At 34.4% G+C, this 17,160-nt stretch overlaps 1 protein-coding gene across 2 annotated transcripts; it reads left to right on the top strand.

Moving 5' to 3' along the window:
* The first annotated feature begins 6,679 nt into the window (after positions 1-6,679).
* LOC110716271 lies at positions 6,680-12,158 on the top strand. Of its 2 annotated transcripts, XR_002510458.1 has the most exons (5): positions 6,680-6,806; positions 7,123-7,217; positions 8,571-8,845; positions 10,848-11,817; positions 11,909-12,158. XR_002510458.1 is itself a non-coding variant. In XM_021894880.1 (4 exons), the coding sequence occupies exons 1-4, from the start codon at positions 6,777-6,779 to the stop codon at positions 11,660-11,662; spliced, it is 1,215 nt and encodes a 404-aa protein (XP_021750572.1). In that variant the 5' UTR covers positions 6,680-6,776; the 3' UTR covers positions 11,663-12,158. The 2 variants fall into 2 exon arrangements, 1 of the variants encoding a protein (XP_021750572.1); XM_021894880.1 differs by having other exon boundaries at positions 10,848-12,158.
* The last annotated feature ends 5,002 nt before the right edge of the window (positions 12,159-17,160 follow it).

Raw genomic sequence — 17,160 nt, 5'->3', positions numbered from 1 at the left:
TGGTCCATCAAGGCTCCGGAAACCAAAGAAATGACAGATAAGCTAGTAAGCAACTATGAACTAGTGAACTACTTTATTCATTTGCATGTATATCACTTTATATAAACACTTACTTCATGTTGCCATTTTGTTTTTGCTACAGCTTGAGTACACTGGAGAGCTTGTTGAAGGCAAGCTCGTCCCGACGGTAGAGAAGGATCCCTTCACCTTGGCTATGGGAAAGCCCTACCATCAGGGACGGGTATTAGGTGCTGGGGGAGCTTGCTAGGATGGGAGAAGGTAATGGGTCCCGAATATACCAAATCTGGAAGATCCCGAGCAAGTGTGAACTCGCCACAGAACTTCGATGCCACAGTGGCATCAATTAAAGAACAAGTGCGCAATGAGATGCGCGAAGAGTTCAATGCATGGGCGAAGCAAATGAATTTGCCGACCTTGCCCTTTTCCTCGACAACACCGGCCGACTCAAGTAGCCACCCACGAAGAGAAGGAGAACAGGAGATAAATGCACGCGAGGAGGTACGTGATTAGAATTCAACTCTATAGGTTTTGATATGTTGAGTTACGTGGGTACGGTTCTAATTAATGTTTCACTATCAATACCACTATTGCAGATTGGTACTCCTTCACATGCGAACTCAAGGGGGCTGGATACTCCGACACCTCATGACTTTCCTATTCTACAGGTGATTTTTTACTTACTTGTTTGGATAATGATATTGGTTTTTGGATTGTGTTGTGAAATGGTTAAGTTGGCTGTGAAATGGTGTTTCTTCGCTGTGTTGTGTTGTTGGTGTTGCTTTGTTGATGTGATGTGTTGTTGTTGTTTGCTCTTCCTTCTCCTTCTCCTCATTCTCCTCCTCCTTCTCCTTTCTCCTCCTTCTCCTTCTCCTTCTCCTTCTCCTTCTCCTTCTCCTCCTTCTCTTTCTCCTTCTCCTTCTCCTCCTTCTCTTTCTCCTTCTCCTTCTCCTCCTCCTCCTCCTCCTTCTCTTCCTCCTTCTCTTCTCTTTCTCCTTCTCCTTCTCCTCCTCCTCCTTCTCCTTCTCGAGGAGGCTGCAGCTGTGAGGAGGCTGTGAGGAATCACGCGAGGAGGCTGCAGCTGCACTGCAGCAGCTGTGCAGCCTCCTCGCTGTGCACACGCTGCCCTTCCCGCCCGGTTTCCGGTTTTTTTTTTTTTTCACTCGTTTTGGTTTTTTTTTTTTTTTTTTTTGCGCCTAAGATACTTAGTTATGAATATTTATGGCTTGAAACAACATAAAAAAAAAAAGCAATTTCACAAGTTTTAGGTTCATTTAAAGTGTTTACGGTTCAAAATGGGCAAAATGAGTTCTAACTTGCCCATTTTTCATGATTTTAGCTCAATGCTTGAATTAACTCCTATATTACACCGAAGATACTTAGTTATGAATATTTATGGCTTGAAACAACATAAAAAAAGCAACTTCACAAGTTTTAGGTTCATATAGAGTATTTACGGTTCAAAATGGCCAAAATGAGTTCTAACTTGCCCATTTTTCATGATTTTAGCTCAATGCTTGAATTAACTCCTATATTACACCTAAGATACTTAGTTATGAATGTTTATGGCTTGAAACAACATTTAAAAAGCAACTTCACAAGTTTTAGGTTCATATAGAGTATTTACGGTTCAAAATGGCCAAAATGAGTTCTAACTTGCCCATTTTTCATGATTTTAGCTCAATGCTTGAATTAAATCCTATATTACACCTGAGATACTTAGTTATGAATATTTATGGCTTGAAACAACATTAAAAAATCAACTTCACAAGTTTTAGGTTCATTTAGAGTATTTATGGTTCAAAATGGGCAAAATGAGTTCTAACTTGCCCATTTTTCATGATTTTAGCTCAATGCTTGAATTAACTCCTATATTACACATAAGATATTTAGTTATGAATATTTAAATGAAGTATATTCCTAATTGGTGCAGGAAGAGACCCGTTGTGAACTTCTTCACCCGGGCGAATCATATGATGGACCTTAGAATGTTGTTGCCTATGGTAGTGCACAACCGGCCGAACAAGGTACGGTCCATCTTCGACCTCTTCTTCCTGAGCATTATTCTGTCGGGATCCATTCTGTGGTTCCCGGGTTCGAGGACATCCTCATACCTGTGCCCGTAGAGGAGGATGATTATACTACACTCTGGGCAGCAAAAGGTAGTTTTGTGCAATGGCCATCTGCTTGGATACAGTTGATGAACCAGGTAATTAAGATTTAGACTTCACGCTTTAATCTTTTCTTCCCAAGAGTTGGATGGAAATCTTTTCTAACCATTTGTGTGGATTTGTCTTATTAGCCATCGAGGAAAAGCCAAACTCCAAAGAAGAGGGTGGAGGGGCCAAAGAATAGGAGTGAACATGGCTCGGTGAGTGGAAAAGCGTCGATGAAGAGCCCTTCACAAGGTTCAGCTACGCAAGCTACTCCATTAGTTGAAGACACGGTGCTTCAATTGCTATCTCAGGAGTTAGCTTATTTGCATAACCGTGTTTGCGTGTTGCCTAATGACAGCCCCATCCAAATCCAACTTCCTAAGAAAATGTTTCACTACGATGATGATGTAACGACATGGCTATTCAAAGAAGATGTGAAGGAATTTCTAAGTGGTGCAATGCTTAACATTTCCCTCATTCAAATATCCATGAGGTAATTCAACTGGTACTCAATTTATGTTATTCAGTTTAGTGGTGTTTGTCGTTTGGTTTTCGATTAACATTTTGTTATCATGCATGCAGAGCACTCCAGGAGCAAATATGGGAGCTTGAATCTCCTTGTCAAGTTGGGTGGTTGTGCCCTGAGCAGATGTCCATTATTAGAATCTTAGGCAACTCCGCTGACGTGTTGTACTATGCTGAACGGGGTATCAGGCAATCAGTGAGTGCGGGAGACAAGTTTATATTCGTCCCATACTATGAGGAGTACGTCTGATTATGCTAGTCAAGTTCATTTGTTTTCCCAGTTTATTTGTTGTAATAGGCTAACTATTGATTTGTTTGTCTCGTGTGTAGTTATCATTGGACCCTACTTGTGATTTGTGTTTCCAGTAACACAATCTTCTACTTTGATTCTGCTCGGTTACCTCAAGTAAGAAAGCGCCTCGTGAGGTCCATACTGCAAAAGTAAGCATCTAGTTTGTTTCACTTCTTGTTATTCATTTTCATATCTTAACTCATATGTATTAATTATACTAGTCAAATTTGAACTTATTACTTTGATTTTTTGTATTACCATGAAGAAGATAAATCCTCGATCTCCTTGAGGTCCTACATGGAAAGCACCCAAGGTAATTCACCCATGATGTTGTGATTTTCTTACTTTACAATGCTTAAGATGTTGCTTATTTGCTATGCATTTTGATTCATGTGCTTTGTTCCTCATGCTAGTGCGCACAACAGGAAAACGGAGTTGACTGTGGCCTATACGTGATGAGATTCATGTATGACATAGTGATGAGTCATTGTACAGACACACGTCAGCTTGAAGAGGTATGCCATTTTGGTTGAAATTGCGTCCCAAAACCACTTACTTGCTCTTTTCTTGTAATCTCAAGCATTAGTAACCTATAACTAAGTGATTATGACATGTTTTAACAAGTTATGAGTTCAATAGACAAGAAATATAGAAAATAGTCATCCTAGTAGCCAAAATGGCCTTACTTGGGCCATTTTGGTTGAAATTGCGTCCCAAAACCTCTTACTTGCTCATTTCTTGTAATCTCAGGCATTAGGCACCTATAACTAAATGATTATGACATGTTTTAACAAGTTATGAGTTCAATAGACAAGAAATATAGAAAATAGGCATCCTAGTAGCCAAAATGGCCTTACTTGGGCCATTTTGGTTGAAATTGCGTCCCAAAACCTCTTACTTGCTCTTTTCTTGTAATCTCAAGCATTAGTCACCTATAACTAATGATAACTAACAGTGATAATGACTATGTCTTAACTGTTATTTTTTTTGATTTTTTTTTTTTTTTGTATCTAAGATATCATATAATAATAAATAAGTTATATGAGTTCAATAGACAAGAATTATAGAAAATAGGCATCCTAGTAGCCAAAATGGCCTTACTTGAGTCATTTTGGTTGAAATTGCGTCCCAAAACCACTTACTTGCTCTTTTCTTGTAATCTCAAGCATTAGTCACATTTAACTAACCCCAATTATTATTAATTCACTTCTACTAACTCACATTTTGTGTATTCTAAGTTTTGCAAGGGGCAAACGGGACAGCCATACACGAGCGAGGAACTCCATGTAATTCGGGAGATGTTGGCGACCTACATCACATCTAATTTGTAAATATTGTTTACTAGCTAGCTACTACATCAATCCTAGCATTAGCTTACTAATTATGTACTATACATAAAACATTTTTCTAATTTATATCATCTCTTGCGATTGTTATTATTATTTATGTTTTGTTATTAATAATACTAATTATTGTTACTATTATCATAATAATTATTATTATTATCACTATTATAATATTAATAATAATTATTATTAATATTAATATTATAATATTAATAATATTGCAGCCAAAAAAAAAAAATACAGGTCAATGGCAACGGTTAACCGTTGCCAATATTTATAAAAAAAAAAAAAAAAAAAAAGCGCGCCAAGGTCAATGGCAACGGTTAACCGTTGCCAACTCAAGCAATTGGCAACGGTTAACCGTTGCCAATTATTTTTAAAAACAAAAAAAAAGGGCGCCATGGTCAATGGCAACGGTTAACCGTTGCCAGTTGCTTGAGTTGGCAGCGGTTTTGAACCGTTGCCAATTATTTTGGGATTTGGCAACCCTCAAATACTCAACGGTTCAAAACCGTTGCCTTTGGGGGGTTTGAACCGTTGCCAATTTCCTCTTTTCGTGTAGTGTATTCAGGAGTTATTCAATCGGTCAGGGGTTACCCGTTAAATGTTTTGGCGTGTGTCAGCCGGCCACACGGCGTGCCCAGCCACACAGAAACGCGCTAACCGACTGAGTAACCCCAAAATAAGTAACCCTTGATTAACTGAGTAACCTTCGAATAAGTAACCCCGGCCACTAGCCACACAGAAAACACACTATTTGTAAAATTATATATTGTATACTTGTATGTAAGTTGTGTATGATAATTTTATATGAATACAGTGAATAAATTTTTGTACGGTCTCCCCCTTCCAAAACAAAATAACACTTCTTTCTTTTCAAATAAATAAAATAAAATAAAATAACACTTCTTCCATTCTTTTAAATTCTAATTTATTGATAACAAAAAAGCACATAGTTAAATTATTTAAGCAGGCTTGTATTAGGTTTGGTCTAGTGGAAAAAGGATGAAAGAGAAGGTAAAATTACAAAATTGTCCATGTGATTGTAAAACATAAACTAAAAATACAAGTGCTGTAAAGTAAGGGTATAGTATGACGCTGTTTGGTGGAAGCGTTTTAGGTAGCGATTAGCGTTTTGACTAGTCAAAACACTACCCAAAAAAAAATTCAGAGTGTTTGGCAAAGTAGCGATTCTAGTAGCGGTTAGCGATAGAGGTAGCGTTTAGGTAGCTTTTTTCAAACGTTAAAATAGTAGCGTTTAGAAGTAGCGGGTAGCGTTTGACAAATTTTTATTACTTTTTAATTAATATTTATATGAATTTTGAAGTATTGCAACCGCTACTTTTGCCAAACACTCATACTATCAACCGTTACCTTGACAGCTAACCTCTACCCACTACTAATTGACAGCTACTTGCTACCTTAACAGCTACCCGCTACTCGATCGCTAAAAGCTACCCACTACCGCTACTTTTGCCAAACAGGACCTATGTATTTCCATTGTGAACAATTTGAACATAGATATAATTTTCCCTAAAATGAATATAGTGCAATATTTGTGAAACTTTCTTAAAAGGCAAGTGTTGCAAATCATGCAATATTTGTGAAATTTTCTTAAAAGACAAGTAATGCAATATTTGTGAAACTTTCTTAAAAGGCAAGTGATGCAATATTATTAAAAAAACATAGAAAGTACGGAGTACTTCACTAGGATCAAACTCCACTAGAAGCTATTTAGGGTGGGGATTCCCTCATATTGCCTTTCCCCCCAATCCCAAATAGCCTAGTCTGTTAACTTGGGTCGGGTGAACTTGTGAAAAGTTCTTGCATAATAGGGCCCGACCTTCTGACCAACCGAAAAAAATGTAGGCTTGGGTTTTGACCAACAAAGTTTTAACTCACTTGGTAAGAGTTTTACTTTACATCCTAGAGGTCTAAAGTTTGATTCTACCAAGTGAGGTAACAAATTCCTTTACCTTATCTCCCTACTTCCAAATATCTGGCCCGCAATAGAAAAACCGTGAAGAATGAGGTTAAATAGACATCGTTTGGATAATCACGTTCATTTCATGTCGGCTAGCCGACCACTCCAAAATCATGACACAACCTACCTCTTACTCCGTAGGTTGTTCTATTATAGATCTGACATTAAAAAAAATCCCAAAAATAACATGCAGTGACGCAGCCATCTAAAAATAAAACGTGTCAGACCATGTTTATCCCGCGCCAAGTTGAGTGGTTCACTAGGCTAGCCTGAGCCACGGAGCCAGTGAGCCACTGCCTAAGTGCCTAGCCTCTAACTTATCGTCCTTTTAATATTGTTGTACTCAATATATACGAGTAGTTATAAGCTCGTTGTTTGGCCATCCAAAAAAGAAAGAGCTCATTTTGCACAAATGGCGTTTTGAGTTTTCGCCAAAAAAAAAGTGCAGATAAAAAATGGCGTTTCTATTCCAGAAATTTCAAGAGGTTTGTTTTCTCTCTACCCATTTACATTTGCTTCAATACTGTTCATTTTCATCTTCTACCATTTTGTGATTAGTTTCATACATTAGTTGCTACTTCACAATCAATCTCAAATTTTTTTGCTGGGTTTGTAAGATTTATGGAATCTAGAGATTTTTGCATTTAAGTGAAATTGTTTCAATTTCAGTATGTATAATTGCAATTATTTCAAGTTTTAATCCTATAATTTTTGTTGATTTAACCCTAAGTTAAATGTGATGAATTTCTTGTATTTATGCTTAGTGAATGATGCATTGAATTATGTTGATTTTACTTTCAGGCTGTAAAAATTCTTGCTAAAAGTCCCACCTTTGCTAAAGATCCTAGGAGTCTCCAATTTGAAGCTGACATTAATCGTCTCTTCCTTTATACCAGGTTGGTTTCAATGTTTTGAATCGTTTACTTTTTTCTCCAGGTTTAGTTGTTGCTTTACTAGTTCAAATTACACTATCAACATGATTGTTACTCCGTATGTTTCGTGGAACGAAAGGAATATTTGTCATAAATGTGTTTGATGGGACATTGTAGAATTTTTTATCTTGATATTTCTTGTTTGCTGTAATTTTTACAAAGTTATGCTGTGATTGGGATGTGAAATTAGTTGACGGGGTCATGAGATTGAAAATTTCCAACATAAATTTTGGAATAGTGAGTTTTTGTGTCATGGCTTGCAAATATTCAGTTGGGAAAAGATTTCCTTAGTATGATAGCCTTCGATTGGTGATGTTGGAGAGCAGGGGTATTGAGGTAGATGAAGAAAGGGAAGTAATTTGTCAAATCATGATTAGCCATGATCAATTCTCAAATGTATCGTAGTAAAAGTTGATGTAATCACAGATGCACCATTTCGTTGTATTAAATCTAAGATTCATGGGAGTGGCCTGACATATTGTTAGAATATCTTGGTTGTTTGTCGTATGGAACCAAAGATGAACTAGAAGCGGTAGAACAAAATTCATCTCAACTTAGTGCTAATTGATCTTTTTTTATGGTCTTTACCATGTGATTATGAAGAGTCTTTTGAGTGTCAACGGACTTGTAATCTTACACATCTGGATTTAGGGCCAAATCATTTAGTTATCGACTGGTATACAAGTTCATAGTGTCTTGGATTTTCCGTGAGATTTCTAGAGAAGAAGATGGTTTAGTGTAATCTATAAAAAAATATATGATGGAGATGCAACACAAACTATCTCTCTCTCTCTCTCTCTCGCTAAAAATCTATTACTCATACTAGGTTGATATTCTTAGAGCCTTTGGGCTTTTGCAGTTCTTTCCCCGAGAATGTTTCTGAAACAACCCTCCATAGTCCATGGGTAGTGGTGGTGTCTTTTATGCATCGAGTTAGTATCATTATCTAGGAGAGATGATGTTCAATGTGAGTTTTTCATGCTATCATTCAATGTGAAATTCATCTAATGAAGTATCTCTATTGATAATGTTTTCACAGTTCTTCTACAAGTCACGTAACCCCAAAAATTTTACATCACAAGATATGGATTTGCTTTGACTATATGTGTACTGTATAATCCTAATCCCAATATATGCACAATATGGCATTACCTGACATATTCACCTACAGGGGATGGAAGTAGGGTAGGGGTGGGGACTGGGGAGGGAGAGGGGTTCAATTTGACCCTTTTGTTCTGAAACAGCATTGTCTCCAACCGTGAAGAATTCGAGACAAAAGTATCAAATCATTTGCTCACGAATGTTTTGTGCTTGCAGCTATAACCGCATAGGAAAAGATGCTGACGAGGCAGATGTGGAGGAAATAATTGATTTGGCCAACAAAGCTTCCTTGGCTGACCAACAAAAGCAAGTTCAAGAGAATATTCATTCTCAAATAAAAGATTTATGCACGCTTATGGATGAAATTCTTCTTCCTGCCAAGAAAACTGAGGAGCGGTTTGAATCAGCTGCACAAATAGATAAGGATCAGCCACGAAGTGGCCTTAGGTTTGCTCTTGGCCGTACTGGAAGCTCTCCTAGTAACCATCCTGGTAATTTTTCCTTCAGGTTCCTGAAATTAGCTTGTTCTTTCTTGAATATGAAAAGTAATGGTTGATAGCATTGCTATTTATCTTCTGCCTATGCTACCTCTTATTGATCCAATATTTGAATACAATGATATCTTCAATCTTTAACTTGCTATGGATGTAAATCATGTAATTTTATTAATATAATTTCTTGTAAGCAAGCGTAAGATATTGTATTAACTACGCAAACTAATTTATAATGCCTTCTAGTGCATATCAAACTTTCTAGGAAGGACTTTAAGCCTAGCTACATACTGTCTTACAGTGTCGCACATCAAACCAATCTTTATCCCTACAACCCTAGTCCCTAACCCTAACTTTAGTGTGATGAGATTATTTACTTTCACTTTCTAATCCTTCCTTGGGACTTGTAGTCCTAGGCTGCACAAAAAAAAAAAAAAATAAATAAATAAAAAAATAAAAAAAAAAAAAGAAAAGAAAAGAAAAGAAAAGAAAGAGCCCTCTCCTGATTTTATTGAATTTATGCTTGCTCCTCAGCTGTCTGGGCATAACTGAAATTTAGGATTCATTACTAACCAAATGTGAATTTATCAAAACCTCTGTTGGCAGCTTGAATTGGAAAGCCACCTAAGCAATGATCCTGTGTTTTGGCTCAACTAGTCTCTGCCAATCAATCTTTTCTCAACTCTCAAATGCATCTTGAAGAGTTTTGACAGAGAAGCTCAATATAACTGTTGCCTTGTCCTAACTGATCAGCTCTCATCAATATACCCCTCACACTGCAAATCTTGTACCAGTACCAAGACTAACAAGTAACAACCGCTGCCAACAGGTGGCTTATAAACCAATTCTGGTTTTGGATGTACACAGAGTGCACCCACTTGACCCATTGGTTATCCACTTATCTTGCTTGATGCTTACAGCCCAAACATGCTTCCCCTGCAACATTCCAACTTAAAAGTGCTTCTGATTTAGGAGTATGAGCAGTATGAGATTAAATGCCCCAAGTCCCAAGCTACATGCTTAATCTGCCAACCTTAAAAATTTTCCATACCAGAAAAAATCCCTACAGAGCTTATTAATGATTTGCAATATACTTTTAGGCAACAACACAATTGGGGTTCACTAAGCATGGAGATTTATCAGGACAGCATTAATTAAATTAACCCTCCCAGCAAAAGAGACTTCTAGAGCTCCACATTCCAAACCTGGTAGTCATTTTTTCAATGATATTCTCACATTCTCCACCATTTCAAACCCGTTCTTTAATAGGACTTTTAATAGTAACAGTTTGAATTATAGTTTTTAAAAGTAGTTGCTATGAGGCTGGTGTTGTTATTGTAAGCTTAGTTTCGTGCACATGAAGGGTCTCCTTCAACCCTTCCTATAAAGTGGGGAGGTGACAATGATGCAATTTTGTGAACCTAAGTGAGGTTCTTTTGCTGTTTTGGTGAGTTTGTGTCTGTATATACTCTCTGGATAGCAATGAAATTTAATTTGCTAACAAAAACTAAAACTAAAACTAAAACTAAAAATATAGATCCAAAAGATGAATAAATAAAAACTCGTAAAAGTACTAATTAAAAAAAAAAAAAAAAAAAACCAAAAGACTAAAATAAGGTAATATAAATGTATAATATATCTATTTATGCACCTATTACAAAATTTAATGGTTTTTGTGGCATTGTTAGAATTTCTTTCCTATTTTGTCCTCCTTGTTTGGTAGAGCATCTTGTTCAAGGGAATTGGACCTTGCAAAATTTGCTCCATCTTGCGGTGCATCATGTTGTCCTCCATATTTAACCCAGGAAACCATTGGAAGTTGGCAGTCAGTATTTATTTCCTCTCTTTCTCTTTCATATGCTTGTTTGCTCGTTGTTGCTTGCTGAGCATATATGGTCATTTGTTTTTTCAACTCCATTTCCTAGGACAAAACTGTCCAAATCTGAAGTTTCTCGGATGTCTGTTTCAAGATAAATTAATTATAGGGTCATTTTCAGTGCAGTTATACCTGAAACGAAACCATTAAAGCTGGCTGATGTAAGTCAGGGTGTTAAGGATCATCTAGGTTACTCACTTGCAGTTCGATCTTCTGAAATTCCACACAAGGATGCTGGCCGAGGTCTATTTCTGGAGGGTGAAGCTGATGTTGGTTCCGTGATAGCAATTTATCCTGGAGTAGTCTATTCCCCAGCATACTACCGATTTATTCCTGGATACCCAAGAGTTGATGCACACAACTCTTATTTGATCACTAGGTATGATAGTACTGTGATAAATGCCCAGCCTTGGGGTGAGGGAAATGATAACCGTGAATTTTGGGATGGAATGAACTCTCCACAAGCTGCAAAATTTACTGAGCAGATTGCTCAGACTGGTTCTGATCGGGTATGGAAAATGCTGAGCAAGCCTCTGGAGAGTCCCAGAAGTGGAACCCGTGGTGAGATTCTTGAACGGCGGAATCCAATGGCCTTTGCTCATTTTGCCAACCATCCACCGAAGGATGTGGTTCCAAATGTCATGGTTTGCCCATATGATTTTCCGTTGGATGAGAAGGATATGAGAACATATATTCCAAATATATCATTCGGAAATGAAGAGGGAGTAAGAATGAAGAGGTTTGGTAGTTTCTGGTTCAAGTCTGGGAGTTCTGTTCATGGTGTTTCTGATATTCCCATCCTGAAATCGCTTGTTCTTGTGTCCACCCGAGCAATTAGCAATGAAGAGATACTACTGAATTATAGGTTGAGCAACTCAAAGCGCCGGCCATCATGGTACACTCCAGTTGATGAAGAAGAGGACCGGAGGAGATGGGGCTGATTGTAAACTATAACTGCCATACCTTACAATAGAAGCCGAGAAGAGCTGTGGTTTTGCTTTCTGATGACCATCGATTCGGTTCCTCAGAAACAATAAAATAATTTTTTTGAACTGGTATTTTCATCACGAAGTGGTTTTACTTGTGTCACATAGCGGTATGTTAGTAATTGATCTTGTTAGCATCGTTCTTCCGATTTAGATGTGAAACATTTTTGGCAAATTCTATGTCGTTGAACTTTCCTGCAGGACCATCAATGCCAAGTGAAGCAATAGTGAACAAGTCATGTTATGAGCAAATGTTTGTTGAATTTTTGAATTCCTCTGATAGAAAATTCTTATTTATGCCATCGCTGACAGAATGATGAAATTTGGGGAATATAGCCTTGCCAAGGTGAAATGAAAAACCCTCTTAAGTAGACCATTAAAGTACTCAAGTGATTTGAATGAATATCAGACTGTTTTTTTCTTGCAGCCTTGCAGGAAAGTTAATGTGAAAGTTTGCTTCAGTAGTGTCTTCTTCGTGTGAAGTATTTCTATAACCAAAAACTCAAAAAGGTATGATTCTATACTGCTTGAAATTCAGTAAAATTTAGTGAAATTTTAGAGAGATATATCATATCAAATTAAATGAAAAGCTCTAGTTGTCTAACTAGTTCGGTACTAACAAGGGGCAAAATGTCTTGCATTACCCTATAAAGCAAATTGTACTTAAAACATTACGCCTTAGTTAGATGCTTAATAGTTGGACAATTAATCGCCTTAGTTAGATGTCTAACAGTTAGACAATTAGTCGAATTATTTTAGATCTATCACCAAATAGTTAGGACGCACTGAACACGAAGGTATACAGGTTCAAAAATCTATAATTATTTCTTGGAAAACAGGATCCCATGAATAAAGTACATAAGACTGTTGAAGCAGAGTTTACTGTCAAAGAATTTGCAGAAGGTATTCAGCAAACATCCAAAAAGCTAAAAATTGCCTAAAAGTTGGAAGATATTCCAATTAGACAAATGCAACCCATGAATATGTCATCCAAATAAAATTGTCTTAAGAGATGAAAAGCAAGTTTTTGGGCCATATTTATACACAACTAAATTTGTGCCCTCCTTTTTCCCCTTTTCTTCCATACTCTGTCTTCATGCACATGTCAATTAGTGTGTGCTCGCATGCTCTGACTAGATACGCTATATTATTATTGGCTGTGTTCTAACTTTGACAAAATATAGGTATAACTTTTTGTATGTAATTGTTTGGTAAATAGTTTATTGGGGGTATAAATACAACAAAAGTTTGTGTGGTGGTACTATATGTAGTTTGTGAACTTATGAGCAAATTAAATTAGTGATTGTTTGGATGAGAAATTGATTTATGTAGATGACATAAAGTTTTTGCAAATTAGAAATATCTCGAGTTGGATGTTTGAAATAAACATAGAAAGTTTTACTTTTGGCACTTCCTATAACAATTTCAATTTCATTGGAAGTAATACTTTCGACATCTAAATTATTGTCCGCTTATGTTGTATGAGCTGATAGAGTATATATAATGGCCGACGTGTGGTGTATATACTTATATCTTGCTACTATAAATCTATAGAAATACAATTGGCATGTGTACATGTGATATGCGATTACGCGTGGTGCGTACATTAGTGTGTGGACTTGGTCCCAAAATTTGACAAGGTTCAGATAATCCAATAATTAAATGTTTCTAAACGAACTTACCGATTAATTTAAGATTCAGATGTTTACTTTTAATTTGTTCTCATCTTGTCACCGTTATTTGTTTTCTTAAAATTCTTACTAGTGATTTAGTGATCAACCTTTCTTTTATTTCCAAAGAAAGTTTGATGTAGTATCTTAGTTTGGAATGGTTTGATACTAGATGTATCTTAATTTGGAATAATGTGCTAGTTTGTTAAAGCCTTGAAAGATGCCTGTTTTTTCTAATTTGAAATTGTAACATAGAAGTGTGCAAGGTATAAATCCCATTGAATTTATTAGTTTTACTATTATTCTAGTTTATAAAATACAATGTATTTTCAGTTCCTAAATATTTTGAGTATTGACTTATTTGGCTTCTCAATTTCACTTATTAGTATTCAGAGTTTTTCTTAATGCTGGTTGATATAATAACAAGCTAATTAGTATATTGATCAAGTAGATCGAAGTTGTTTGTATATACTTTTAGAGTGTTACTAATTTAAGTCCCGTAAATTATAGTGTTAATTTAATAATATTTTTTAAAAAAATCAATATTTTTAATTGAAACAAAGACTTGATTTTCTTTTCAAAAAAAAATTAACTTGCATTCTATATTATATTGATATCAAAATAATTAGTAAATGATGATTATTGTCAATATTTATCATTATTAGTTAAACACTATTATTTAATTATAAAAACTTATATCTAATTGCAAAATAGGATAAAAGTTCTGTAATTATAAAAAAAAAAATTTTAAAAATTATATTACACTAAAGAAAACAGAGGAAGAAGTACATGCACGTCATGATAAAATAACAATGGATTACATAACAAAGTTATAGATAGGAAAATATTATTGCATAGCATTGTATAAAAGAATAATATCTTTGATGAATGTGTATAAATGGAATATTTGTACCAAATTGGAAGAGAAATAATATTGTATAGTAAGTATTAAATACAAAATACTTCTCTAAGAAGCTTTGGAAAAAAAAAAAAAAAACTTATGAAAGGAAAATTTTTAACCAAGAAATGACATGTGTCATTCCTGGTTTTGCATTTAGTATATAGTTATTGATTATTATACTTAGTATAATAATAATGATATTAGTAGATTCTAATTTAATGTTTTATACAATCAAGTACATGGAGGCACAATGAAAAAGCAAGCAATTAATAGATAGTATCATACATTAAGCTGAAAGAATAATAATGAGCATGAATCATTTTAAAACATATGCACCATGGCACATGTACGTGAATAAGTAATTGACAATTTGACATAGAGGAGATTGTTTCTCTACTCTTGGTGAAGAGAATTTATCGAGTCTCTTTATAAAAATCACGAAAAACTCTTAATTTCTAACACTCGAAAATACTAGATCATCATTGATTAAAATTTTGAAAGTAAATTAAAGTAGAGATTGAGAATGATTTTTTTTATTTTTTTTTTAAAAAGTCATTATAGAAAGAGTGGGACTACATGGACACATGGTCAATTGGTCATGCTTTTGATCATAGACTCATAGTGTTATGTACTTCGTAATTAACAGAGATAATTCAGTAGGTAATACTTGTAATAGTCATAATTATCATTGCGTACATACACAAAGCTAAGCTAATTACTCAAATTGACTTAGCTATTATCTACACTTAATCTATGAGTATAGGGTAATTAAGGAGCCTAATCCCGAGGTTTTCATACGTGACTTTTGTGAGAACTTTCTTATGCTTTCTTTTAATCTGCAAAGCATGGTTGGTCAACGAATAAAGTACAGCAAATACAATCTACTTGTACCCATTTAATTTGGATATATTTTTTTAAACAAAAAAGTAAATATCCCATAGTAAAAGGTGTTTAACTTTTTATTAGGATCCATCCAAACCGTCTTCTTCAATTTCATAATAATCATAACATTTACTATTTGTAATATATATACTTTGATAGAGTATACTTATAGAGTATATTAACTAATCTTGAGTATTTTGATCCAAAACCAACCGCACAAATTGCATAATACATTAAACAAAAGCCATTATTAAAAACCAACTATTTTATGGTATTTTCTTGCAATAAGTTCTCATATATAATGATATTGGGTCAATCTCCTAAAAATCAAGTTTTTAGGCCGGGTTTAAAAACAATTGAGTTCAGTTACAGAAAAATTGTTCAAAATCAATTATTTTTTAGTCGATTTTAGGTCTGATCGGATTTTGACAAGCCTACTTGTTCGTTCCTTGTTTAAATTGGCATCTTCATCTGTAGTATATATCATGTAACAAATTGACCAAAGTCCACATAACAGGTCACAAATCATGGCAATGCGACGTATAAAATGGCGACATCTTTGGTTTTCAAAGGTTGCTATTTAAGCTATTGACCATATTACCGCAGGATGCCCCACGTTCAATCAATTTATACCGACTTTTATTCTCACCAAATACAATATACTACCTTCGTTCCTGAAAGTTCGACTCACTTATTATTTATAGGGTCAAAATAAAATAACTTTGATTACATTTAATGACTTATACTATATAAATAAATTAGTATATGGGATCTTATTAGGTTCTTCTTATTATTAATATTTCTAATATCAACTTTTAGGAACGGAGGGAGTACAATACATTCTTGTATTTACTATGCCCCTTAATAAAACAATGTGTACTACTCGTTTTATTATGCTTCATTTTATTGTATTTGGAATTCTGCCCCTTTTTACTCTAGGTCTCTAGCTATCTTTTATTTTATTATTTCGTATATAATATACTTGGTACATTTTTTATAATAATATACGAAGTATTTATTATGAATAATACTAATTTTCTATCTTTGCTTATCCCATTATAGAATCATCAACTTGATTTATTTTAATTTAAAGTTTGAGTGATATAGTTTGTATACAAATAAAATGAATGTAAGGGTTGAAATTTGATTTGGCTAAGAAATTCATACTTTAAAATCTCAATTACTGATTTGGAGGTTGATATGTTGCCTACTTTACTGGATGTGTAAGCTATAGAAGTATATAGAATGAAAGCCAGCTATGTAATTAATATGATATGATATCAATTAATATAAAATTTAAAATCCCTTATATATAATCAATCACGATTTCTTCCAACGTATAAATAAGATTCTTATACAATAGTTTTAGCTCGATAAATTATATCATACACGATACAGAAATTATCTTGCCATCAATTAATTTCGATCTTATTCCATCTTATAATACACATATACATACACATCAATATTAAATACGACTACATACATTATTATAAACCTAACAAGTACTCGTATCATCAACTAATAAATTCTCGTAAAACTATAACCGTGGTAGCAAATACAGGCCAGAGGGAGTATGGTATAATAATTCACCATGTATCACAATGTGCTTTTATAGTCCTATCCTATATTGGCTATATACACTGTACAAGTTTAAAAATACATAATTATTTATTTATTTAATTTTTTTACAAAAATGTATCAAATAAGGTTTTTTTTTTTTTTTCCCTAAATGTATCAAATAATTTCTCTGATACTAAATCTTCCATCTCCATTATTGGACAAGAACCCGGAAAAATACAAAACATTTTAAGATAATATAATCATAAATTCATAATTAAATCATTTACATTAGCATAATATAATCATAAATTCATAACTAAATCCAACATATAAAATAATATCCGCAATATATATCTGTAATATTATCTATTCCTTATTTTTCAAATGATATAATTCTTATAATTATTTATTTTTTAGCTTATATATATACACTCCTT

Source organism: Chenopodium quinoa, unplaced genomic scaffold (genome assembly GCF_001683475.1).
Source record: "Chenopodium quinoa cultivar QQ74 unplaced genomic scaffold, ASM168347v1, whole genome shotgun sequence".
Taxonomy (NCBI): Eukaryota; Viridiplantae; Streptophyta; class Magnoliopsida; order Caryophyllales; family Amaranthaceae; genus Chenopodium; species Chenopodium quinoa.
The sequence above is the reverse complement of the archived record's forward strand: the minus strand, read 5'-3'. Positions and strand labels throughout refer to the sequence as shown.

Excerpts from the sequence above, each read along its gene's own strand:
- LOC110716271 (XM_021894880.1), top strand. The coding sequence starts at position 6,777 with ATGGCGTTTCTATTCCAGAAATTTCAAGAG. Across the intron at positions 7,218-8,570 it reads CGTCTCTTCCTTTATACCAG|CTATAACCGCATAGGAAAAG; the intron begins GTTGGTTTCAAT and ends TTGTGCTTGCAG. Across the intron at positions 8,846-10,847 it reads CTCTCCTAGTAACCATCCTG|TTATACCTGAAACGAAACCA; the intron begins GTAATTTTTCCT and ends TTTTCAGTGCAG.